The sequence below is a fragment of the Oreochromis aureus genome, linkage group 3 (genome assembly GCF_013358895.1).
Source record: "Oreochromis aureus strain Israel breed Guangdong linkage group 3, ZZ_aureus, whole genome shotgun sequence".
Classification (NCBI taxonomy): Eukaryota; Metazoa; Chordata; class Actinopteri; order Cichliformes; family Cichlidae; genus Oreochromis; species Oreochromis aureus.
The window spans coordinates 20,713,954-20,738,813 of record NC_052944.1 but is presented as its reverse complement, the minus strand read 5'-3'; the positions used below and the strand labels follow the sequence as shown (position 1 = coordinate 20,738,813).

Below are 24,860 nucleotides of genomic sequence, written 5' to 3'. Positions count from 1 at the left end.
TCAGTTCTCAGTTCCCAGTTCAGGTTTTAGTTCTGCATTCAAGATTTTGGTTTGTTTTTGTGATGTTTACTCCCACAAAGAGTTTTTCCAGCAATAAAAGCTGTACGTTGAGTTTTACTTTCCATTTCTGAGTCCTACATTTGGGTCCTTCATCCTACCCGCCACAGCCCTCACCAGGGATTTCTTCAGAACAGACAGCCGTGGTGAGTAAAACAGACTTTTTCCTTACCCCTCACAAATCAATAACAATTAAGACTGTGACTGAGGACCTCACCTCACAAGATCTAAAAGCTGTTTCTCTCAGCCCAAGGAACGAGAACTCTGATTTTGTTTCTGATTTTGAAAAACCTGAGGTTTCTGTTTGTACCACACTGTTTGCTACACTACACAAGGGAAAAAATCACAAACTTTTAATGTTTAGTCTAGAGATGGCAAGATACCACTTTTTTATGTCCGATACCGATACCGATATCATAAATTTGGATATCTGCCGATACCGATATGAATCCGATATTGTGTGTTTTTAATCAATAAAACTGTTTTTTAATATCTTGCTGCATTTTGTATAAGTTCATACTCAAGTTTAAATAAACAACAACACTAAAGCTATTCTGTTATACCTGTATGTAAAAATACACTGCACCCAAAATATTTCATAGTTCAGCAACACTGATCAATCTAATAAACTTAAACCTACTCCATCCTCCCTATTCTGGTATTTTAAAGAGTACTTAGCAGAAATATTAAGCAACCTAACTAATAGGGTTGCAAACTCCCAGCAAAAAAAAAAATAGGAACCCCCACCCTCCACCTCATGATGCTTAATCGACGTAATCAACTTTAATTTGATGCAGGGTGAAAAAAATGCACAGAAATAAATTATTTTTCAAGAATAATTAAATAGATTCAACATCTTTCTTCAACAGAATTGCAGAATTCACAGATGGTACCTTCCCAAAGGAAAAAGTACTATAGCTTACTAGGGTATATTAGACTTAATAGTTACTATATACAGTAATGGACTTCTATACATTTTACATCAGATTAAAACTTTGGGTGTAAGATTCAGATAATTATTTATTAAAAGCTAGACATTTTAAATGAGAATAAGAAAGAAAAGTATGTCTTTGTGCCCCTTTTCCTGTTAATGCCCCTATCGGCCCCCTGGCTAAACTTTGCTAGATCCGCCTGCACAGTTACCAGCCGTCAGCTGCGTAGAAAAGGATCCTGGTGTAGAAAGTAATATTAAATAAATTCTAACAACAGCTTATCAAGCTTAAACGTGCTGCTGTTGTTCAGCCGCTGGTTTCCTCTTTCTGGTGAGAAGTGGGCCAAAAACAAAGAAGAGAGACAGACTCGCAACAGAAAAGCCGATCAGCTGATCATTAAGCAGTTTCACGACTGAAGTAGCAGCAGGAAGGTGAGGGAGAGAGAGAGGCAGTCGCTCTATATGTCGGCTGTTAAGCTTAACGTGGGAACGCTTTACTAACATTCAGAGATGAACTTACACACTTGCTTTACTTCTCTCTGGGATAACTTCCTCAGAGATGAAATGCTGGTTTGGTAGCGAGGCTCCAAATACACACAGCCGCTCTATCACATGAGGCATACTGCTGCAACGTGCTACGGTTATGAGCCGAGTTACGTGTGTAGCAAGTTTTGTGAGGTGCTTTTTTGATATTTAATGGATCGGATTACATTTTTTATTTCTCGCCGATATCCGATCCAGTAATTTAGGTCAGTATCGGACCGATACGTAATATCGGATTGGTCCATCTCTACTGGAGACTGTCACTCTCTCCAGAGATGCCAGTTCTACAGAGAGCTCAGGCGAGCTCACCTAGCCTGCAATTAACTTTGTCTCGCTGCAGCACAAAAAGCTTGCCCGGTGTTTTACGCAGCCTCAGCTGACTTCGTCTTAGCCAGACGTCTCCACACCTGCTGTGTCTGATCCCGCTGGGGACTCTGGAGAGACGCGCAAGCTGTCTGTCTCCGCTGGAGGCTCAGAGGGGGCCGTCCAGCCATCTGTCTCTGCTGGAGGGTCCAAGGAGTTGCTCCAGCCATCAATGGCGTCACCATCAGCGCCAGCTCAACCATCCACAGCTGCCATGCTACCACCTGCAGCCAACATGCTGCCATCTGGAACTCAAGCTGCGTCTCACTATAGATCAGTTCCTCGTCTGGTCATGCCTCATCTGCGTCCAGCGCGGCCTGCTCATCCGCGTCTGGCGCCATACCGTGGTAGGCCGCTTTCCAGGCCATCGGCTGATTGTCTTCGCTGCCGTGGCCAGTCTCCTGAACGGTGTTGCCGCCGCCACCACGACCTCTGTCCACGATGCTGGCCTCTGGATCTGCTTCGTCCATGCTGCCACCGCTTTCCGCGCGTTCGGCCCCCTGAACTGTGTAGGTCCTCCCGCTTTTCACACAGCAGGCATCCTGAGATGCTCTGTCGCCTCCGCTGGCTTTGCAGTCGGCCTCCTGAGATCCTCCATCGCTGCTACTGGGCTGTCAACCTTTGGGTCGGTCCAGTGAACCCAGACGTACTGGCTCCACTGGAGTCAGGAGATGTGGGTAGTCAGAGCCAATCAACGACAACGGTTGAGCTTGATGGAACGTATGAAGTGGAAGACTTCGCAGGTGACAATAGGTCCTTCGCAGTGTGTCAACTGGGTGTGAGTGCTTGGAAAGCCCAAGCACAGTGGCAGTGAATGCTCTATGGATCCAAAACCGTTTCCGAGGGTCAGTGGCGGAGGCTATAGAGAAGGAAACGGAACGTCCTTCCACCGTTCTAATGTCTTGTCGGATGGTCCGAAGTGCCAACTCCTCCTTCATTCACTGAATTCCCAGCTCTTGAGCAGCACTGTGAAAAAGGATTGTGGGCTCTGACCCATCGTCCAGGATGGCGTACGTCTCTCGCTTCCTTTTGCCATTATAGAGGCATACCCTGACCATTTTCAGTAGCACACAACTGCTCCTCCAGGTGGGATCAAGGTAATACGTGACAGGCTGGACAGCCTTCTCCGCTGGTCTGTCAGAGCTATTGGATTGCGATGCAACAACCTCATGGAGTACCTCCAAATGCATCTGAGTGCATCTAGCTTTCAGGTAGCATTGCGCCTCTGGATGGTCCCTTTCGCATCTCCAGCACCGCTTGCCTCTTCTTCACACAACAACTCAATGTCCACTATGTGAAGGAGCCAAACACATGCCTTCTCCTCTCATTAGCTGAGATAAACTGCTGGCATATTTGTTTTACACCTATACTGTCCAGTCTCTCCTGGTGGACATGGCATACAGCAGCATTGTTTAATCTCATTTGAGTCATTGTTAACCTTAGCCATCTTTTTAGTCTTCTGAGAGCACTGAAGCTTCTTTCAGCCTCAGTACAAGCGTTTTATCCTCAGATTAAAATTATTATTATGTGCTTGATGTGCCTCACCTTTGGCCCTGGCTCTTCCCCTCTGACTGCACTAGGACATATTGCCACCTGATAAAATAACACATTGATTCGTGCTATATAAAAAGTGAGACATGTCAATTCAGATTCTTTGTCAAATATACACTAATTAATCAGTTTACATCAGCAGCCTAACAATTGTCATGATAATAAATACTAGTTAATCTATAGCACCACATCATCAGTCAGTCAGTGACCTACCTCTTCACCTCTGTCTGAGCTACAACCTGATAAATAACAGTGAGACATTCCAAATACATGCAGTCACACATGTGCTTCAAATACAGTAATGAACCACCAAGTCATCATCCAATTTCACCTGAGATCTTGTATCACCATTACTCTCTGAGCTTTGTGTTGGTTGGAATATTTGCAAAATCATGACTACCTCATGATATTTTGTCTCAAAAATTAACCCTATGAATATAAGATAAGATGACCTTTATTAGTCCCACAGGTGGGAAATTTGTTTCGTTACAGCAAAAGTGCAACGTTTTGTAGCAGAAATTAGAAAACACTGGAATGCAATAAAATAAAATAAAATACTATATACAATAGAATAAAATAGAATAATATATACAATAGAATAAAATAGAATACCAATGCTATATACAACTGAGTAAGAAAATACAAAAGTACAACTTTGTCAGAAAAAGAATTGCACATGTAGCCTATGAATATGTCAGTACCATTAGGATGAAATTATTGTGTCACCAACATTTTAACGTTGGACATATAATTTTAACAGCCTCTGTAAACTAATATCCTGGCTTACTCGAGGCTGCTGTTTTCTCTGACAGTTTCAATCAAAATTAGAAATGCTACTCTGAGACTGAGAGAACTAATAGTGCTGCGTGTTGTGCATTTAGTTTCCAAAACAGGTTATTCATGGTTACATACAATTTTAGACTGTTGCGGGCCAAAGCCTAGCATAACCCATAATGTTATTAAGTGAGTGAACTTTTCTTTAAGTGACTTACAGGTTTCTTTGAAAAATACTTTCTTATATCCAGGTTCTTCCGTTTTGCTGCCATCCTCCTCTCCTCTTTGCAGGTCATCTTGGCCAATACAGGAGAAATATGCTCTCTCTTTCTAGTCCCTGTCAGTACTCTTGCTGCAGCATTTTGGATTAATTGAAGGCTTTTCAGGGAGTTTTTAGGACTTCCTGATAATAATGAATTGCAGTAGTCCGGCCAGGAAGTAATAAATGCAGTGCCATATTCACGTTGGCACTTCACGTTCATGTTCCTGACATGTCCAGCCAAAGGAATTTGACTGTACTTATCAGTTGACTTACATCTGAATAGAACTGAGGCTGCTGTACTACCGGAGGTGGCGGGAGGGGAAATGGCTCGGTGCTCCGAGGATCAAGTGGAAGTGATGCCTCTGGCCAAGATAAATCCCGTATTGTCTTCCAGTATGTGAAAGGCAAGTACATTGTGTGGGTAGGCCTGGAGGCACGGTCAGGATGAGGAGCCTGAGGCATGGCATCAGTCCACAAGGACTTCCTTTGGTCCTGGGTAAGTGAGCCTAATGCTGAAGGTTGGGGAGCTGGAGACGATTGGAGGACTGAGGACTGGAGAGAAAGAGCACCAAGTCCAAATGACAAGTCCAAATATTTCTCTTAGAAATTAAATCCAAACTTCTCCATTAATGCATTTTCTTATTTGTTTACAATAGGGAGATCAACCGTCCTCTTTTTTTGCAAAGCCTATATGACATTTTTTATTTTGCCAATCATTAACCGCACAGAGAAGGCTTTATAACAGTGTTATTAAAGTCCTTCATGAATGGGCCAAGTGTCCTCTTTTTTGGAAATCAAAATATGGTCAACCTAGTTTACAACATTTTACATACCACACCAACTGCCTCTGTCATTTTCTGACAATGTGGTTTGTGTCACTGTCACATTTTTTGCATACTATCATATTAATATTTTAGACGTGCCATCTCACATCAAGTTGGGGTGATTTACTGCAAACAACAAAAAAGTGCTGATGTCTCGCTTGATGATGATGATGATGATGAACAGTTTCATCATCATCATTAACTTCCATTGCTAATGCTAGCTGCAGCACTGTCAGTGAATTTGGCTTTCAGGCTCTCAGATTTGATATACTCTTCAATTTTAGATATATTTTATGGCTGACCTGGTGTTTCATCAGATTAGATGTGCTGTGTTGCCATGACAATTTTTCTGAGATCCTTGTCTGAAACAACACCTGAGACGGTTTGTGGCTCACCACTGTTGCCACTATCCTGTGTGTTTGTTGTTTTTTAACACATCAGAGGAACACTTTCTCTAATCCTGGTACCAGTCCTCATGTTCTGGGACCAAACATTTGTCACAGACTGATTTAGTAGTACCCTGACAAGTACAGAGTTTGATATGATATTTGAGTCTGCTGGCAAGCTGCTGTACTTAATCACACTGAGAAAAGTCCAAAGAAAATAGGAGTGCTTGATGTTTATATGCTAAAATTGGGTCATTTTAGGCCACTGCTAGATGGTTGATACGCAGCATGATGACCAGAAACAGGCAAGAAGCCACAAGAGCCTCAGATGAAGGAGGAGCTCACAGACAAAGAGGGGACAAAAACAGATTTCCTGTATTGTACTCAAAGAAGTTGTTTAGACACCGTTGTCATCGCCTTTTCTGGCTACTCAAGATCGCTTTGCACACAAGTTCATTTTGACTTTTAAAAGAATCAGAGCAATTTTCCTCTCACACTTCCAGCTCAGCTCTTTATTCTCTTCCTCAGGTGAGACAGCTCATTAGGAAAAATGGAGAGCAGTACCCTTCTGGGACGCATCCGGAACCGTCCTAAAGCCTCAGCAACTGCTCTAGGTAAAATCTAGCAATGTTAACATCATGTACAATGGTATCATAGTTTCATTTCTGTAAATATCATGTGAAGAAAGTGAGTTCAGTGTTTGATTTTTCTTGCAGCGATTTCAAAGCTGATATTTTGCACCCTGAGCATTCCTCAGCTTACAATTGGTGAGCTTCATATTTACTTACTTGCTTGAGTGTTCACAGGTGTTAAGGTTTTCCAGGCAGCTCTGATTGTTCTTGTTTGAGTCATCCTCCTTGTGTCCACCAGGGGCAATATACCTTCATGAGTGTCCGCGTGAGCACTACATCCCCATCTATCTGATAGTGGTGGGAGCCTTTGGCGTGTTTAATATCTTGCTCTCCTGCTTGCCCTGCATCAACGAGCCTGAAGAAGGCACCTCCAACCCTCTGAGCACAATCTACAAAGCCTGGAACTTACTGATAATGTTCTTTGCCATCTGCTGGGTCATCGCAGGTGAGTTAAAAAGTCAAGGAAGTGACCTGTTTCTGGTTCACTGCCTGTTAAAATAGTGTAAACACAATCATGGTCATCAGACAAACCACTGGCATATATTCACACCAAAGAGATTAAATATTAACGGCTCTCAGCACCACAAACAGAACAGGCAATGTTTACAGTGTGCTTCATGCAGCTTTTATGGCAAAACATTTCTATTATAGACCGCATTAGTTTCAGCTGCATGAAGCTCCAAACAGCCAGCAAAAAAATATGATACTGTGTTAAGTGCTCTCCCTCCATCATGTCATTCAGATTCATCATCACACTGGGTCTTATGTACTCAGGCTGTAGGGTCTCTGTCTAACCATTAAAGCTTGTGACTCATAAATACACATTGATATCCCATGCTAGCACAGCATGCAAGAAGCCAGCTGCGACAAAAACATGGATAATAATACTAATAATGCATTTTATTTGAGGGCGCCTTTCAGAAACCCAACACGGTTAAAAAAAAAATCCTAAAAAAACAGTAATATTTTGGCAGCTGGGGCGCCAAAATAATACCAGAAAATAACAGAAAATAACTTTCCCATGAAAATACGGTTATTTTCAGTGATGACAATACAGTTTGTTGCCCTAATTTTACATGGGATTTTGCCTTTTTCAAGTGCTTTTAAACATTAAATTAGGAACAATGTAATGTGATTAAACAATGAAATTACCTATAAAAAAGGTCAATGAATGCGGCAATATGAATAATAATACTTAAGTGTACAGAAATATACAGTTAACAGTTGGTTTAAATAAGAATGGATTGCATTCATATAGTGCTTTATGAGACCCTCAAAGCGCTTTACAATTCCACTTTATAATTCCCCTCTGGCCATCACCGGTAGGTGAAGTGTCTTGCCCAAGGACACAACGACCGAGAGTGCCCGAGCTCGAACCGGCAACCTTCTGATTACAAGGCGAACTGCCAACTCTTGAGGCACGATCGCCCTAAATAACAATAATAATAATAATTATGTGATGTAAAAAAAGTTTATACGAATCATTTTATATATTTTTCCATAGCATTACATTTGAATTTAACAGTTAAATCTTTCAAATAACGGACAAATATTTGTGAAATTATGATGCATTTGTGAATGTATTCTAACAATCTAAATATGCATATGTACAGACAGATAAATTTAAAAAACAAGAAAATTAAGTTTTATTACATTTACAGTGATTTTACATTAATTTACATTTGAAATGTAAAATCAGTCTATTTATGTACATTTAATGATATTCTAGAAGAACAGTACAAAACTGTAAAATACACAGTAAAATACTTTTATATCACAATTTTTTTTACAGTGAAGGTCACCTTAGAAAGAACAAAATTAATAAAAGGAACAGTAGTCATAAAATACATAAAATAAGTTAAAATTACAAAACAGAGCTTGACAACAGATAAAATCAGCATTAAAGCGAATAAGCCAGTTTAAACAGATGTGTTTTGAGCTGTGTCTTAAATACGGAAAGGGAGTCAATATTTCTTATGGCTGGAGGAAGAGAGTTCCAGAGCCGTGGAGCAGAGCGACTGAAAGCTCTGTTCCCCATATTAATAAGGTGTGAGGACGGAACAGTAAGATGAATAGCAGATGATTATCTGAGAGGGCGGGAAACAGTGGTGATATGGAGCAGGTCACACAAATATGAAGGAGCAGATTTATGGATACACTTGTATGTAAGAAGTAAGATTTTAAAGTTTATCCTGGCTTCTATGGGCAACCAGTCAAGCTGCTGAAGAACTGGCGTAATATGAGCTCTTGACGGAGTGCAAGTTATGACCCGAGCTGCAGAATTTTGAAGAAGTTGAAGTTTATGAAGGGACCTTTTAGGGAGACCAAATAGGAGGGAATTACAGTAATCAATACGGGACGTAATAAGACTATGGACAAGGATGGCAGCAGCATGAGGGGTAAGAAAGGGACGGAGTCGGTTAATATTACGTAAATGGAAGTAAGCAAACCGGGTTATGTAATTAATGTGAGACTGGAATGAAAGAGTATTATCAAGTATGACACCCAAACTCTTAACCTGAGGGGAGGGAAGGGTAGGAGAATTTTCAATGTTAATGGAAAAACTCTGGGATTTGGTTAAGATAGATGGTGTACCAACAAGTAAAACTTCAGTTTTATTACTGTTAAGTTTGACAAAATTGGAGGAGAATCATGATCTAATCTCAATAAGACAGTTTGAGAGGGAGGTAGGTGGGAGGGATGAATTGGGTTTAGAAGAAAGGTAGAGCTGGGTGTCATCGGCATAACAGTGAAAATTTATATTATATTTTCGGAATATATGACCAAGAGGGAGCATGTAAATAATGAATAAAAGAGGCCCTAATACTGAACCCTGGGGCACACCAGCAGAAACAGGATAGAGAGTTGAAGAGTGGGATTTAAATTGGATAAACTGAGTGCGGTCTGAGAGATATGAGGTGAACCAGGCAAGGGGGGTATGACTAATACCAATGGATGCTAACCGGTTCAGGAGGATATTGTGAAAAATGGTATCAAACGCCGCACTAAGATCAAGAAGGATGAGAATGGATAGGAGACCAGAATCAGCTGCCATCAGAAGGTCATTGGTAATCCTTAACAGAGCAGTTTCTGTGCTATGATTGAGGTGGAAACCAGATTGAAATTGTTCATAGAGATTATGGTTATTGAGGTGTAAGTGAAGCTGGGAGGCGACAACTTTTTCAAGAATTTTTGAAATAAAGGGGAGATTTGATATAGGGCGAAGATTATCAAAGTTGTTGAGGTCTGCAACAGGCTTTTTGAGAATTGGAATAACAGAAGCATTTTTCAGTGCTTCAGGAACGATTCCAGAGTTAAGGGAGGAATGAATAATACTGGTTATGAGAGGTGCTAACGAGGGAAGACAGGCTTTAACTAACACAGTAGGGAGAGGGTCAAGTTGACGGGTGGATGACTTAGATTTTCTAATAAGATTAGATACATCAGTTATGGAGGGAAGAGTAAAGCTTGAAAATAACTGACAGGAAGACAGTGGGGAAACAGGAAGTCTACTTCAGAGTCAGGAGCTCCTAGAGAGTTAAGTTGACGGTGAATGTCTGAGATTTTACAAGTGAAAAAGAGATAAGAGAATTGCAAAAATCAACAGAATACATGTGGGAGGGGAATATGTCTGGAGGTTTTGTAATTTTACTGAACAATGAAAAGGGAGACCTGGAGTTACCTTCATTAGAACTAATTAAACCAGAGTAGTATGCGGATTCGGCTGAAACAATGCAGTCCTTATAGAACAAAACATGAACATTATACATTTCTTTATGTATAGTAAGTCCAGTTTTCTTGAATAGACGTTCAAGTTGGCGTCCTTTAGCTTTAAGATGACGCAGGTCGGGGGTAAACCATGGAGCTGAACGGGAAAATGAGACAGTTCTATGTTTAAGGGGAGCAAATATGTTAAGAAGGTTATGAAGGTTGACATTATAATGACAAACAAGTTCATGAGGGGTTGAGGAGCTGTGAATAGATGGAAGGTCATGGACGGCAGATGAAAAAACAGCCGGGTTGATATTACTAATTTTCCTAAAAGTGATATTACGAGAGATACAGGATGTCAATTAGGCCTGTAGTCTTAAGGGCTGAGTGTCTAATTGATCAAAATCTAAATTGCCCATAGGTGTGACTGTGAGTGCGAATGGTTGTCTGTCTCTGTCTGTGTTAGCCATACGACAGACTGGCGACCTGTCCAGGGTGTACCCTGCCTCTCGCCCTAAAACAGCTGGGATAGGCTCCACCACCCCCCACGACCCTGAAAAGGATAAGCAGAAGAGAATGGATGGATGCCCTCAGTGTTTGTTGCTTTCTGTCAGAGCCAAAAAGTGCAGGAAATATTTCACCTGATGTGTTTTTGGTCACATCTCTTTTGCTAGCTAACAGGAAAAGCAGTAGCTGACTGTATCTGTTTTAATTGTGGCTTTTGTAGTTTTGCATTTATTTAGGTCATGCAGTACAGTGCATCTGAGTCATGATAAAGTAGGCGAGGTAAACTTGGTTGTGGATAAAATAGTGAATTCCCTGCTAATTAAATATTCCACAAAATAGCTGTTTAATATCAAACTTGAATCCATCCATTAAATCCACTTATCATTATCAGGCTCCAGATCATTTTAATCCACATCATACCTTTTGAGCAACCATGCCCATGAGCATTGAGGTATACTGGATGAGAATTAATACATGTTGTAACGTGCATGAGCCACTAGGTGGGAATATATGGCTGTTTTAATGGATTACTAGACATTGAACCCCTGAGTACATGTAACATGAATAAAGATCATTAAAATAATTGTCTAAACTCAGTGAGGCTTCAAGTGCTGCTGTGGACATCCTGTCAGCTGTCAGGCCTCCAAACACTAAAATCCAGGTTATTTGCAGAGAGATCAAGCAATTATTATTAATTCATAATTTATTAATTAATTTTAATTTCTTTTTTTTTTAGGTAATGTATGGATCTACTCTATTTATCAGCCCAACTATGACAAAAACACAACAGATGTGAGCTCCTACTGCAACAAGACCCTTTACCTGTTTGCCTTCTGGATGTTCACTGCGGGTTACATCCTGAGCGGGTTATTTTTCTTGTGCTGCCCCTTGGTCCTGATCTGCTGCTGCCTGTGTGGCCGTGCCGATCCGGATGACAACGTGTAACAACTTTTGGAAAAAATGAGGGGACTGGACACACAACGAATATACTCTCAATGCAAATATGTTGGAAATGCGTTTTAAAAAACAACAGGATAAATGTGTGATGTGGCCGTGCATCTTGTGTTGAAAGATGCAACCCTTTCAGTAGATTCTCAATTGAAAATTCTACTGTTTTCTCCTTGATGGCCTGTATTTGTATAGCGCTTTACTAGTCCCTAAGGACCCCAAAGCGCTTTACACAACCAGTCATCCACCCATTCACACACATATTCACACACTGGTGATGGCAAGCTACATTGTAGCCACAGCCACCCTGGGGCGCACTGACACTCTGACCACCACCAGTAGGCAACGGGTGAAGTGTCTTGCCCAAGGACACAACGACCAAGACTGTCAACCGGCAACCTTCCGATTACAAGGCGAACTCCCAACTCTTGAGCCACGATCGCCCCATGCTCGCCCCATCCTTGATGAGCATTTTCTATACCTCTGCAGCAGCTACTGTTTACAGGAATTTTATTCGGAAATCAAGAAGATCACTGGTGTTTAAGAATTTATACGAGAGCTGATTCCAATAGAAAAATTATCTTTCAGTTTCATATTTGTTTTCATAATTGTCCCAGGAAAACACGTATAAATGTGAGGGGAGGTTTTTCTCACAAGTATCTCAGTTCATCATTAAACTCTTTTAGTAAGACTGCAGATAAATATCAGCCACTGACATAGTTTACTGCCATCCTATTTGCTGATAAATGTCCAGCATCGGTTAGTTTCAGGATTCAGGTGATATATCTGTGAATCTGTAGATGTGCTGTTACATGATGAGCCACAAATTGGGGTTATTGAGTGTACATGATGAAATTAAAAAGTCACTTTGGTAATGGTATCATTTAAAGAATAATTAAACAATAAATATATTTGTGTAATGCAGTTTTTCATACTTTATAAAGTGTAGGTTTGTTTTCTGTGGAAACCAACACTTCACTGTATTTCACTGTTCAAATGCAATCACACTCTATGTTATGGATCATGAATCTTGAGATTTGCACTAAAAGTCATGCTGTGTTTTGTCATATTAGGAATAAAAATGAAAGACAAGAAAGAGTGGGAAGCTTCTATGCGGCAGCTGTGTAGCAACAGGAAATCATTTCATCTGAAAAGAAGAAATTCTGTACCTACACGTTAAACGGTTGTCTGTGCAAAAAGGATTAGACCCAGTCACACAATGGATGATTAATATTATTTTCAGTGTATCTGAACTTTAAAATTTGTAATTGGATACTGTCTCAATACTGAAGCATATTTCTTTTAAATATCTGTTTCTGTAAAAGCCTACGATGGTTAAGGATTGAGGTGTACACCTCTATACAGCACTCTGAGTTTAATTATTACTTGTTAATAATCTCTGGCTTGTCTCGCTTCCACAGCGTGTCTTTGTCTTGTCTTTCAGCCCTAACCCCAACCAGCAGATGGGAAACCACTGAATAAGAATCGGTGTCACAAAAAAGAAACAGTGGAGACTGTCATGATTTCATGCAGGAAACACCAAAAAGCTTAGAGGCTTGCAAAGTGTAGGGCTGGGGTGGCCTGTTTTAGTCATGTATTTAGAAATGGGGGCTCAGTGCAGATGAGAAAACTGATATTTAGGTTTTCAGAAAATAAAAACAGTTGAACAACAGAGAAATTAGTGATAGACTTGAAATCCTCTACAAGGATCCTCAATTCCCCAGTACAGACCAGTCCCTCTTTCACAAGAGACAGCGACCACCAGGTCTTTCCTGGCAGAGATGAGGGTGAGTTAGACGTGGAGTGTAAAATAGAAATTTTTCTGTTTTTTAACTTGAAATACATCTCTTCCCTCTCCTCCGTGAATCGCTACCTTAACGTGGTGGAGGGGGTTGTGTGTCCCAGGGCTTCTGTCAGGGGGGACTTCTGGCAGGGTCTCACATTGCAAATTGGTCCTATGTGAGGGACCACACAAAGAGCGATTCAGAAGACCCCTATGAGAAGACCATCGAGGGAACAGTTCACTCTGCCGAGGATAGGGTTACCGGGGCCCTGTCCTGGAGCTAGACCAGGGGAAGGTGCCCGCAGACAAGCATCTGGTGGCTGGGCCTTAGCGCATGGGCCCGACCGGGCACAGCCCGAAAAAGGGACATGGGCCCATCTTCCTGCAGTCCCTCCACCAACAGAAGGCACTGTAGGGATCAGGTGCAATGTGAGCTGAGCGGCAGCCAGGAGCGGAGGCCCTGGCGGACCAATCCCCAGCTACCAAGACTGGCAATTGGGAGGTGGAATGTCAATTCTCTGGTGGAGAAGGAGCCTGAGTTAGTGAGTGAGGTTGAGAGGTACCGGCTAGATATAGCCGGGCTTACTTCCATGCATGGCTTGGGCTCTGGAACCAGTCTCCTGGAGATGGGCTGGACTTTGTCTCAGTCTGGAGTTGGCCATGGTGAGAGATGGCGGGCTGGGTGGGTGTCCTGGTATCCCCTCGGCTTGCTGTCTGTACGTTGGGGTTTCTCCCAGTGGACGAGAGCATTTTTCCCAATGCCTTTGGGTCGAGGGGGACGGGTGCTGACCATCATCTGGGCTTATGTGCCGAGTGGCGGTTCAGAGTACCCAGCCTTCTTGGAATCCCTGGGTGGGGCTTACCGGTCGATCTACATCCCTAACACGGACGGACGGACGGACGGATGTGCTGCCTCCACATGTTGCATTTTAGCAGATTGAGTTAATTAAAGCACTTCTTATTAAAGGAAGGGCATGATGTCAGCTGGTGAAACCTTAGCCCTCATATCCCCCTTATATTTTGGGTGTCACGGTCCGTATGGCAGACCGTGGGGGTGAGGGGAATGAGGACCCAAGATGCAGGACTTAGTGATTAAGGCAGTGCGTTTATTTACAGTGGTGTAAATAGTCACAGAATCAACCCCGTGTTTTTCCCCTTGACTTCCATGTCGTGTCTTCACCCACAAGTCCGTGCTCCGTGCTCTTCTGCTCCTGTGTGTCCCCGCACCCCGTGCTCGCTGCTCTTGTCTTCCCTGCTCCTTCCTGGAGAAAATAACAAAGAGGCAACTTGTCAGGACACTCGATTACCGCAGGCATGCACTCACTGGACTATACATTAATCGACACTAACGTGGAGTTTCACACAACAATCCCACGCCGAGGAGTGCTCAGCCACAGTCTTAAGAAGCTCCCCAACGACGCTCCATTAGCTGCAGGTGTGTGAGTCATCATCTGCTTCAGGTGTGGCCATCCTTTAGGTAGGACACGCCCACCAGGCCTACCTGAACCCAGTACTCAGCCACACTCACAGACACACCCACTTGCCTATACATACAAGGATGGGGAATACAAGAACAGCAGCAGAGCAGACAACACACACATCACAAAATAACAGCAATGATTATAATAGTGGTCCACACTGCCCACGGACCCTGAATCCCTGGAGCTGAGTCCGTGACAGTTGGGATTGTGGGTGTACAACTGAATATAGAAAAAGCACAAGCCAATGTAAATAGACAGCTGTACCAATGGGCTAAGTATAGGTTTTTATTGCGTCCAAAAAAAAATGACCTGGCCGAAACTGGAAGTGACGTCATTTTCGCGGAAAATGTAGGTTTTTTACCTCCAAGACCTTATGAGCCTATACTGGTGTTTTTAAGAGATTACTATGGACTTAATGCATATAATGTAATACTCATATTATTATAAATTTGGGCTATAACGGTTGTATTGATGTATAGCAAATTGAAATGCTCCCAAAAATGGCACTATAGCATGTAAAAATATAAAGATAAGCTCTGGCGGACTTGGTTCTATGGTAGGTCTTAAAGGGTTAATTATTGCACATATCTCCCTTGGTGTTTTCTTTCCTTCTTTCTTTACACCGTGCTGGATTTTGTTCCACAGCCCCCGATGTTTACGCTGTAGTGAGATGTGAGAACGACAACGTCAGGACGCGGGTGTTCAAGGAGAGCGGAAACCCTGAATTCAACCTGAGAACCATCTTCTACAGGAGATACCCCAACACAGACATCTCTGTTGAGGTTTGGCACATTCCTGTTCCCTCTCACGCAGCACACAAACACACAGGGCTAATGGGCTTCCTGTGTACTGACAGATATACAGCAGAGGTCTGCTGTGGGACTCGCTCCTCGGTGAGACTCGACTCCAGACGGCCGAGTCTGAGAGGAGTCGAAGCCTCGTGATGAATCTGCGAGGCGGACGGTCTCGTTCAGGGCTCAGAGGTTGCGTCTATCTTGAGACGTCTTCCAGCGTGTGCCTCACAGACTTGTGACAGTCTGGCTGCCCTGGCAAACACTGCCCTCTCAGGTAGAAGCTGATGAGCAAATTCTACTAAACTAAATAAAGCTGTGTGACAAAAGGTGCTGTAGTTTTTTGTTTTTTTGACCTGTTGTATTTTAAACCACAGTGAGCTGCTTGGTCTCTTGCACTTTGCTGTGGGACTTTAATATTTAGGGTTTTAATGTACTGACAGATGCTCTGTGGTGATCTGCTGTTCAGTTATGCAGGCACAACAACTTCGGCAGTTCAACAAGAAAAGTGGAACTGCTGCCAAAACAAGTTTGTATGTTATTTTAAAATATGCATTATTATGTATTGTCTTTTCATTGATTTGTTATTTATTTTTTGTTTTATGCATTAAAAACTTTGATATTTGGGTCACATTTGTATTTCTCATAATTAAACTATAAACACTGTGTAAGCCTGTTTTATTTTATCATCACTCAGCAGACCTACTTGCCTTCAGTCACTGAAATGGTCAGTCAGCTAAGAGCCATAATCTCTCCAGCATGCCCTGTGTCTGCCCTGCCATCTCCCTGCAGTTGGCTCCTGTGTGTCCCCGCACTGGCTTCTTTCATGTATGTGGAGGAGCATCGGTTCTATTCTAGTCCCGTGATACGAGTCAGGAGGAAGGAACGCCACAAACCAAAGACTTGGGAAGGCCACAAATGACAATATGACATTTTAAAAATATACATATATCATATACATACATATACAATACATAATTTTCATAAATAAATGAAACTAAAAACATTTATAGTAAAAAGCTAGAATTAGCAGTTTGAAAGACACACCGTAATTCAATAACAAATCGGACTTAACCTCTATTTTTATCTCCGATGGTCAGACCGAGCGGTTCGGATTACAGACCGTTGCAGACAGAGAACCAAAACACAGTTCGCACTCCTTTTATTTAAAATCATTGTATCTTTTTTTTTTTTTTTTGAAAGCTTAAAATCAAAGCATTAAACAGCACTGCGCTCATTTCTTTATCGGTACATATATGAGTGCATGTCCGGTGACATCACTGGGAGCCGTAAAGGTGAATCATTTTTAAAAGCATTTCTTCTCATTAGATTCAAATCTTTCTTGTAGCATTACTACACATTACAATGCTTACAAAAAACAATGCACATATACGTGTATTGCTGATATTCGCAGAGCTCCACTCTGTTTAAATGCAAACAATAAACTTTTGAGAAGAACAAACGGCCCATTCAGCTTTTATCTGCTCTCATTTGACAGCATTTGATTATCAGGACAGCTGCTATGTGTGAGCAGCTGCTGTAAGAAGTGAAGGATCTCAAACTACCATGACCATTGCTTTGAGCAGAAAAATAATTTCACCCTAATGACACCCTTAGTAATTCAGCCTTATTTGCGTTTTACGTCACAGTCGTTCCTTCTTTCTCAAATTTTTAACACCAGTTTAACATATTAGCCTGGAAATTTAAAAATAAATAAATTTTGGAATATATCTTTGAAAATAGTCCAAAGGAATGAAACTTTCAGAAACCTTTTTTGGAGCCATTTTTTTAGGCCGGTGGTATGAAAAGAACAACAGTCTAAAATTGTATTAAGTAATTGTTTTTCAAACTGTTTTATTTAAGTATTGAAGTGTTTATATCCTTCACAGTCATTTTGAAGCTTATCATTAACAACTCCCATTATTAAACCGGATGTGTGTCAGAGCCTGTCACCTCTCGCCTCTTTCACAATCAGCTGACCGCGTGAGCTGATTTGTACGCGCGCTCCCTAGAGGCGGAGGCTTTGCATCCGACTAGGTGAGGCTGTCAGAGACGCGAGCAGCTGGCAGGAGGTGAACTCGGAGTGAGCACAAGGTAAGAGATTTAAAAGGGAAACTGTCGTTCATTTATTTAAACACAGAAACTCCTTTTCCCCTCCCTCTCTCGTTGTGTTGACTTTTTGTTGTTGTTTGAGAGCTCGAGAGACGACACGCGCTTCGTGTCTGTGTCCCACGCAGGCGGAGACGCTTACCGTCTTGCGAACTTAAAAAATTAAGGCGAGGCTGCAGTTTAACGTTAAACGTGCTGGATAGGGAACATTATAGAGCGTGTGGGGGGAAATGGTTTTGAAAGCAATTGCGTCACTTTGCTAGGAACTCCGTAAAGCAAGTCAGATGCTGTTAAAAGTTTGTTCAACAGGATCACATGCTTTACATTTTTCCCCTGCTCGTGATTGTGTCTGCGTTCTCTTTTTTGTAATGTGGAGCACGAGCTGTTTTCTAGCCTCTGCTCTTCCAGTAATATTGGTCGAACTGGCTTTGTAGTGAATGCAGACACACCTCTCCTTCCTCCCCTTTATCTTCTTCACCGCAGTTCAGTGGATCCAGTTTCCACACAGACTGAAGCCACTCTGTGTTCACCGCGTTTAGTCACATTTTCTGTCTGTGCTCATAATTGAGAGCTGCAACATAAACTGCAATAAAGTAAATTGAATTTAGGCCAATGTGACCTGCTTTGCTATTAAAGGACCCTACCGCAGATGGGAATTTGTTTGATGAGAGATGGAGTCCAGCTGCAGTATGGGAAATGTAGTATTCATTGTTTTGGACTCTCTTCTGAGTCTCTCCTACTTTATACAAGAGACACACTTGATAGCTGGAAACATGCCCATGAATTATAAAGTGGGTTATCATAGCTACTAATGCACGATGCCATCACCTTTCATTTCCAATGAAATGAAATATCTTTGTGTCTAATTCGATGATTGGAGTTTTGGTCAGTAATTTCATTTTTTGTTTAAAGCTTCTCAATTAATAAAAGTTGCTATATTATTTTTTTTTTTTTTTTTTTTTTTTTTTTTTTTTTAGCAATGACACTGAAATATTTGGGAGGTTTCAGTTGACGGTCTATAAATATTACAAAAATGTAAAATAGCTCTGTAGCATTTTGCAAGACTCAGAGGTGACCATTTAAGGTTTTTTTTTTTTTTAATCAGTTACATCTTATTGAGCGCTCAGAGAGCTTCAGTGTGGAAAATGGCTCCTCTGTGAAATAAAAATATTGCTGCCGGGGAAGAACAAAGAAAGGAATGAAGTAAGAACATTGCATATTTAACCTCCAGTACATGCCCGCCCATGCCACAGGGCTGTTTAGCCTCGCCACATTTGAACCTGTATCGTATCCAACTGTCCTTTTGGTTTGGGGGTTTTTATTGGTTTTTTTGTTGTTGTTTTTTCTGTGTTAAAATGATAAGTTCAAGAGTATGTCATACAAAATAAATGCAAACTTTGACACACTTTGTTATTTTGTTTTTGTTTGCAATATTATACATACCACACCGGCTGCCTTACGTCATTGTCTGACAACGTGGTTGACGTCATATTGTTTACATACTAAAATATTAATATTTCAGACGTGCCATCTCACTTAAAGTTAGGGTGATTTACTGTTAACAACAATGTCTCACTAAAAGTTTCATCATCATCTCCTAATGCTAATGCTAGCTGCCGCTCTGTTAGTGAATTTGGCTTTCAGATTTGATATAATCTTCATGTCTTAGATGTGCAGTATGTTGTGACAGACCTGGTGTTTCATCAGATTAGATGTGCTGTGTTGCCATGACAATTTTTTTTCTGAGAGTCTTGTCTGAGACAACAATTGAGACTATTTGTGGCTCACCACCGCTGCCACCATCCTGTGTGTTTGTTCTTCTTCGACACATCAGAGGAACTCTCTCTTTCTTCCTCTAATCCTGGTACCAGTCCTCATGTTCTGGTACCAAACATCTGTTGCAGACTGATTTAGTAGTACCCTGAAAAATACAGAGTTTGGTATCCAATCCTAGTGTGTGTGCTGCCGGGAAGCTGTTGTACTTAATCACATTGGGAAAATAAAAAAAAAATAGGAGTGGTGGATGTTCATATGCTAAAATTGGGTCATTTTAGGCCTTTTCTCGATGTTTGATAACCCGCTTGATGACCTGACAAACCTGTAGGTTAGAACTCACAGGAGCCTCAGATGAAGGAGGAGCTCACAGACAAAGATACAAATTTCTTGTATTGTAATCAGAAGATTTGTTTTGTTTGTTTCATTGTCACCGCCTTTTCTGGCTACTCAAGATCGCTTTGCACAACTTCACTTTAACCTTTAAAAGAATCTGAACATTTTTGCTCTCACCAGCTCAGCTCTTTATCTTCCTCCGCAGGTGAAAAAACTCATTAGGAAAAATGGCGAGCAGTAACCTTCTGGGACGCATCCGGAACCATCCTCAACCCCCAACACCCGCACTAGGTAAAATCTTGCGATATTAATATCATGAACACTGGTATCATAATTTCATTTCTGTAAATATCATGTGAAGAAACTGAGTTCAGTGTTTGATTTTTCTTGCAGCGATTACAAAGGTGATTTTGTGCGGCATGCCCATTGCTCAGATTGCTATTGGTGAGCTCCATACGTACTTACTTGAATGAGTGTTCACAGTTGTTAAAGTTTCCAGGCAGCTCAGATTGTTCTTGTTTGAATCATCCTCCTTGTGTCCACCAGGGACAATATACCTTAATGAGTGTCCCCGTGAGCACTACATCCCCATCTATCTGATAGTGGTGGGAGTCTTTGGCCTGATTCTGTCGTTGCTCTCCTGCTTGCCCTGCGCCAGGGAGTCTGAAGAAGGCACCTCCAACCCTCTGAGCACAATCTGCACAACCTGGAACTCACTGACATCTGTCTTTCTCTTCTGCTGGTTTATCGCTGGTGAGTTAAAAAGTAAAGGAAGTCACCTGTTTCTGGTTGGCTGCCTGTTAAAATTGTGTAAATACAATCATGGTCATCGGACAAACCACCGGCATAAATTCACACCAAAGAGATTAAACATTAACGGCTCTCAGCACCACAAACAGAACAGGCAATGTTTACAGTGCGCTTCATGCAGCTTTTATGGTGGAACATTTCTATTATAGACCACATTAGTTTCAGCTCAATGACTCTCCAAACACCAAACTGAATGTATTAAAAAGCCAGCAAAAAATATATGGTGCTGTGTTAAGTGCTCTCCCCTCATCGTGTCACTTAGATTTATCATAGCAGACACTGAGTCTTATGTACTCGGGGTGCAGGATTTCCTGTCTAATCATTAAAACTTGTGACTCATAAATACACATTGATATCCCGCACTAGCACAGCGTGAAAGAAGCTAGCCGCTATGAAAACAAGGAGTACAAGCTCAAAAACATGGATGTCAATTAGGCCTGTAGTCTTTAGGGTTGAGTGGTGATTGAGCGATAGATATGCTCTCTATTCTCATTGGTCAGAAGATCAATAGCCATTATTCTTGGCAGAGGGAAGAGGAGATCAGTCTGTATATGAATGATGGATGTAGCTTCCAGTTTTTAAATGTTTAGCCAATGGAGAAGTGCCTTAAACCTGCATGTGACCACTGTGATGTGACCACTGTGATGTGACCACTGTGATGTGACCACTGTGATGTGACCACTGTGATGTGACTACTCTGGTTCTAAAAATACTTAAGGTTGTGCAAAAGTCTCTGAAAAAATGCTCCGCAGCTTCCTCATTGTCTCACACTTCACGACGGCCTTATCGCCCTCAATTACTGGTATTGCCTGGGTAAGGGCATCGAAACGCCTCACAAGAAGGGATATAGGAAGTAATTTAGTAAAATTATGTTAGAAAATGATGGTGGTGTAGGACTTGGATTAATCCATGTCTGGGAAACTGGGCCTAGTTTTCAGAAGTAATCTGGAACGATCTAATAAGATCAAGACAGGACATTATTTAAAAAAGGTTGTGAATTAAGAATGTTAAAGGTGATCACAGTAGATAAACTTTAACTCATTAAGGACTTAAATCTATCCATAGGCTCTCAGTGTTTGCTGCTTTCTGTCTGAGCCAAAAAGTGCAGAAAATGTGTCACCTGATGTTTTCAATCATCTCATTTTGGTCACGTCTCTTTTGCTAGCTAACATCACCAGCAGTAGCTGACTGTATCTGTCTTAATTGTGGCTTTTGTGGTAGTGCAGTTATTTAGGTCATGCAGTCCAGTGCTTCTGAGTCATGATAAAGTAAGTGAGGTAAACTTGGTTGTGGATAAAATAGTGAATTTCTTGCTAATTAAATATTCCCCAAAATAGCTGTTTAATATCAAACTTCCATCCATCCATTAAATCTGGTCATCGTTATCAGGCTCGCAGGGGGCTGGAACCTATCCAAGCTACCACTGGTCGAGAGGCAGGGTGCATTCTGGACAGATCTTTTGTTTGTCGTGGGGCGTTAACAAACTTCAGGCAGTTAATTAGGAATCTTTCTCATTTATATTTTTTTTTTTTATTTTAGTGCCCCCTGCATCCTAATGAAAATGCTGGTAATCTGAATTTGATCATGTTTGAAAGTCTGTACTTGGATCAGAGTGAGCCTGTAAGTTCTGTTTTGAACAACCAGGATAAAAGTGAGCTGGGTTAGATACACATTATCCAGAGAAGGAAAAGACTGGACTACTAAAAACAGATCATTTTTGAACAACTGTTCCCATGAGCATTAAGGTACACCAGGGTGAGAATGAGAATGTTGTAACATGCAAGGGCCACTAGGTGGCAATTATGGCTGTTTTACATGTAACATGAATTAAGGTAAATACAATAATTGTCTAAACTCAGTGAGGCTTCGAGTGCTGCTGTGCACATCCTGTCAGCTTTCAGGCCTTCAAACACTAAAGTCCAGCTTATGTGCAGAGAGATCAAGCAATTATTATTCATATTTCATTTCATGTATTTTTTTCTTTTCTTTTTTTAGGTAATGTATGGATCTACTCTATTTATCAGCCCAACTACACCAAAAACGCAACAGACGTGAGCTCCTACTGCAACAAGACCCTTTACCTGTTTGCCTTCTGGACCACCACTTTGGTTTACATCCTGATCGGTTTGTTTTTCGTGTGCGGCTTCTTGGTCCTCCTCTGCTTCTGCCTGTGTGGCCGCGCCGATCCCGATGACGACGTGTAACGACTTTCAGAAACGATGACGGTACTGGACGCACTCAACGAATATGCTGCTGATGCAAATATGTTTACTAATATGTTGTAATAAAAAAAAAAAAAAAAAAAAAAGCAGCAGGGTAAGTGTGTGATGTGTCCGTGCATCTTGTGTTGAAAGATGAGCATTTTCTATACCTCTGCAGCAGCTACTGTTTACAGGAATTTTATTCTGAAATCAAGAAGATCACTGGTGTTTAAGAATTTGTACGAGAGCTGATTCCAATAGCAAAAATATGTTTTACTTTCCTATTTGTTTCCATGTTTGTCCCAGGAAAACACGTCTACATTATAAATGTGAGGAAGGGTTTTTCTCACAAGTATCTCAGCTCGTCATTAAACTCTTTTAGTGACGCTACAGATAAATATCAGCCACCGACATCGTTTACTGCCATCCTATTTGCTGATAAATGCCCAGCATCAGTCAGTGTCAGTGTTCAGCTGATACATCTGTGAATCTGTAGATGTGCTGTTACATGATGAGCCACAAATTTGGGGTTATTGAGTGTACATGATGAAATTAAAAAGTCACTTTGGTAATGGTATCATTCAGGGAATAAACAAATACTAAAGAAATCCTGTGTAATGCAGTTTTTCATACTTTACAATTCTGTAAAGTGTAGGTTTGTTTTCTGTGGAAACCAACACTTCTCTGTATTTCACTGTTCAAAATGTAATCACAACATTAAAGTCTGTCAGAGGTTTATCGCTGTAAGTTATGGATCATGAATCTTGAGATTAGCAATAAAAGTATTTTGTCATGTCAGAAATGAACATGAAAGACAAGAGTGGGAAGCTTTGTGTGTCTAATCGATTTCATCTGAAAAGCAGAAATTCTGGACCAATAAACGGTATCTATCTGTGCACCCAATCGCACAATGGACGATAAGGTTATTGTTTTTAGTGTATCTGATGTTTAAAATTTGCGATCGGGCACTGTCTCAATATCGAAGCTTATTTATTTAAATATCTGTTTCTGTGCAAGAGGGCGATGGTTAAGGATTGAAGAGTACACCTCTATACTATCTTTCTGTTAAAAGGGATTTTTTTTTTCTTTCCGCTGTCACCAAAGCTCCTGCTCATAGGGGTCATTGGAGGAAAAAAAAAAAAAGATGTACTGTTTTTACCTGCAAAAGTTTTGAATTTAATTCCAAGCATTTCCAGGTCAGTACTGAGACCGTGGAAACAACCAGGGCTGGACTATAATCTGGCATGCCAGGCATTTTCGGCGTGGGCTGACGTGCTTTTGGGCCGATGGGTAAATTGCTCAACACCACTTTTGCTGTGTTCTCACGCACCTTACAGAACAGAGTTGCGATGAAAAGCTAAAAGACAAAAAGTAAAATTAAATGCAGTAAAATGTGTCAATTAACCCGACATGCTATCTGTCAGGGCTGCTGATGCTGCACCGTCAACAGTAGTACCAGCAACAACAAGTAACAACTCCTCACAGTCGCAGCAGTCTTCAATTTCAATATCAACAATCAAACAAAAAAGAAATGCATTGAATTATTTATTTGAGCAATCATGGTGGGTCACATGTACCACAAATGTCAGAGCCAGTTTTTTTTTTCCCAGACAAACCCTTGAAACTACCATAGCTCACCGAGAGATTCATAGATTTTTATTTTGAGCTTGGCCTAAACTATGAAGACATTAAATCAGTGCGTTGCAGTACACGCGTTTTTATAGAAGTGGCAGATATCTGACGAGAGATCTTGGTGTAAGGAGACGCACTCATCACAAGGCATACTTTGGTTGAATTCATTGACAACCAGCCGCAGTACTCTGGACTGTTTCACGGGTACCGGTGAAAGTACAAAAAATGCAGAACGCTGAATGTTTCAGTGTCCTTACCACGGCAAGGCTACGTAGGGACATGGCTATGGGCTCAAATTGTGGTCATAAATATTTTGTACTTCAAATGCCTATTTGTGTACTGAGTTTTGTAATCTTGTAAACCAAAATATGTGAAAATTTTTTGTTTGTGCATCTACAGATGAGAATTTGTGTTTGTAAAAAATATTTACACGACTTACAAATTATTTTGCTATG

The 24,860-nt window shown here is 41.2% G+C and overlaps 2 protein-coding genes across 2 annotated transcripts; both read left to right on the top strand.

Annotated features, from left to right (window-relative positions):
* Positions 1-6,241: 6,241 nt before the first annotated feature.
* LOC116310410 (transmembrane protein 272-like) lies at positions 6,242-11,486 on the top strand. Its single transcript, XM_039599685.1, has 3 exons — positions 6,242-6,305; positions 6,562-6,768; positions 11,278-11,486. Exons 1-3 carry the CDS (start codon positions 6,242-6,244, stop codon positions 11,484-11,486), a joined length of 480 nt encoding a protein of 159 aa, XP_039455619.1.
* Positions 11,487-17,486: 6,000 nt separating this feature from the next.
* LOC116310384 (transmembrane protein 272-like) lies at positions 17,487-23,593 on the top strand. The gene is made up of 5 exons (XM_031727150.2): positions 17,487-17,638; positions 19,968-20,053; positions 20,156-20,206; positions 20,309-20,515; positions 22,568-23,593. Exons 2-5 carry the CDS (start codon positions 19,990-19,992, stop codon positions 22,774-22,776), a joined length of 531 nt encoding a protein of 176 aa, XP_031583010.2. The 5' UTR covers positions 17,487-17,638; positions 19,968-19,989; the 3' UTR covers positions 22,777-23,593.
* Positions 23,594-24,860: the final 1,267 nt, after the last annotated feature.

Excerpts from the sequence above, each read along its gene's own strand:
- LOC116310410 (XM_039599685.1), top strand. The coding sequence starts at position 6,242 with ATGGAGAGCAGTACCCTTCTGGGACGCATCCGGAACCGTCCTAAAGCC. Across the intron at positions 6,306-6,561 it reads AGCCTCAGCAACTGCTCTAG|GGGCAATATACCTTCATGAG; the intron begins GTAAAATCTAGC and ends TGTGTCCACCAG. Across the intron at positions 6,769-11,277 it reads CATCTGCTGGGTCATCGCAG|GTAATGTATGGATCTACTCT; the intron begins GTGAGTTAAAAA and ends TTTTTTTTTTAG.
- LOC116310384 (XM_031727150.2), top strand. The coding sequence starts at position 19,990 with ATGGCGAGCAGTAACCTTCTGGGACGCATCCGGAACCATCCTCAACCC. Across the intron at positions 20,207-20,308 it reads CATTGCTCAGATTGCTATTG|GGACAATATACCTTAATGAG; the intron begins GTGAGCTCCATA and ends TGTGTCCACCAG. Across the intron at positions 20,516-22,567 it reads CTTCTGCTGGTTTATCGCTG|GTAATGTATGGATCTACTCT; the intron begins GTGAGTTAAAAA and ends TTCTTTTTTTAG.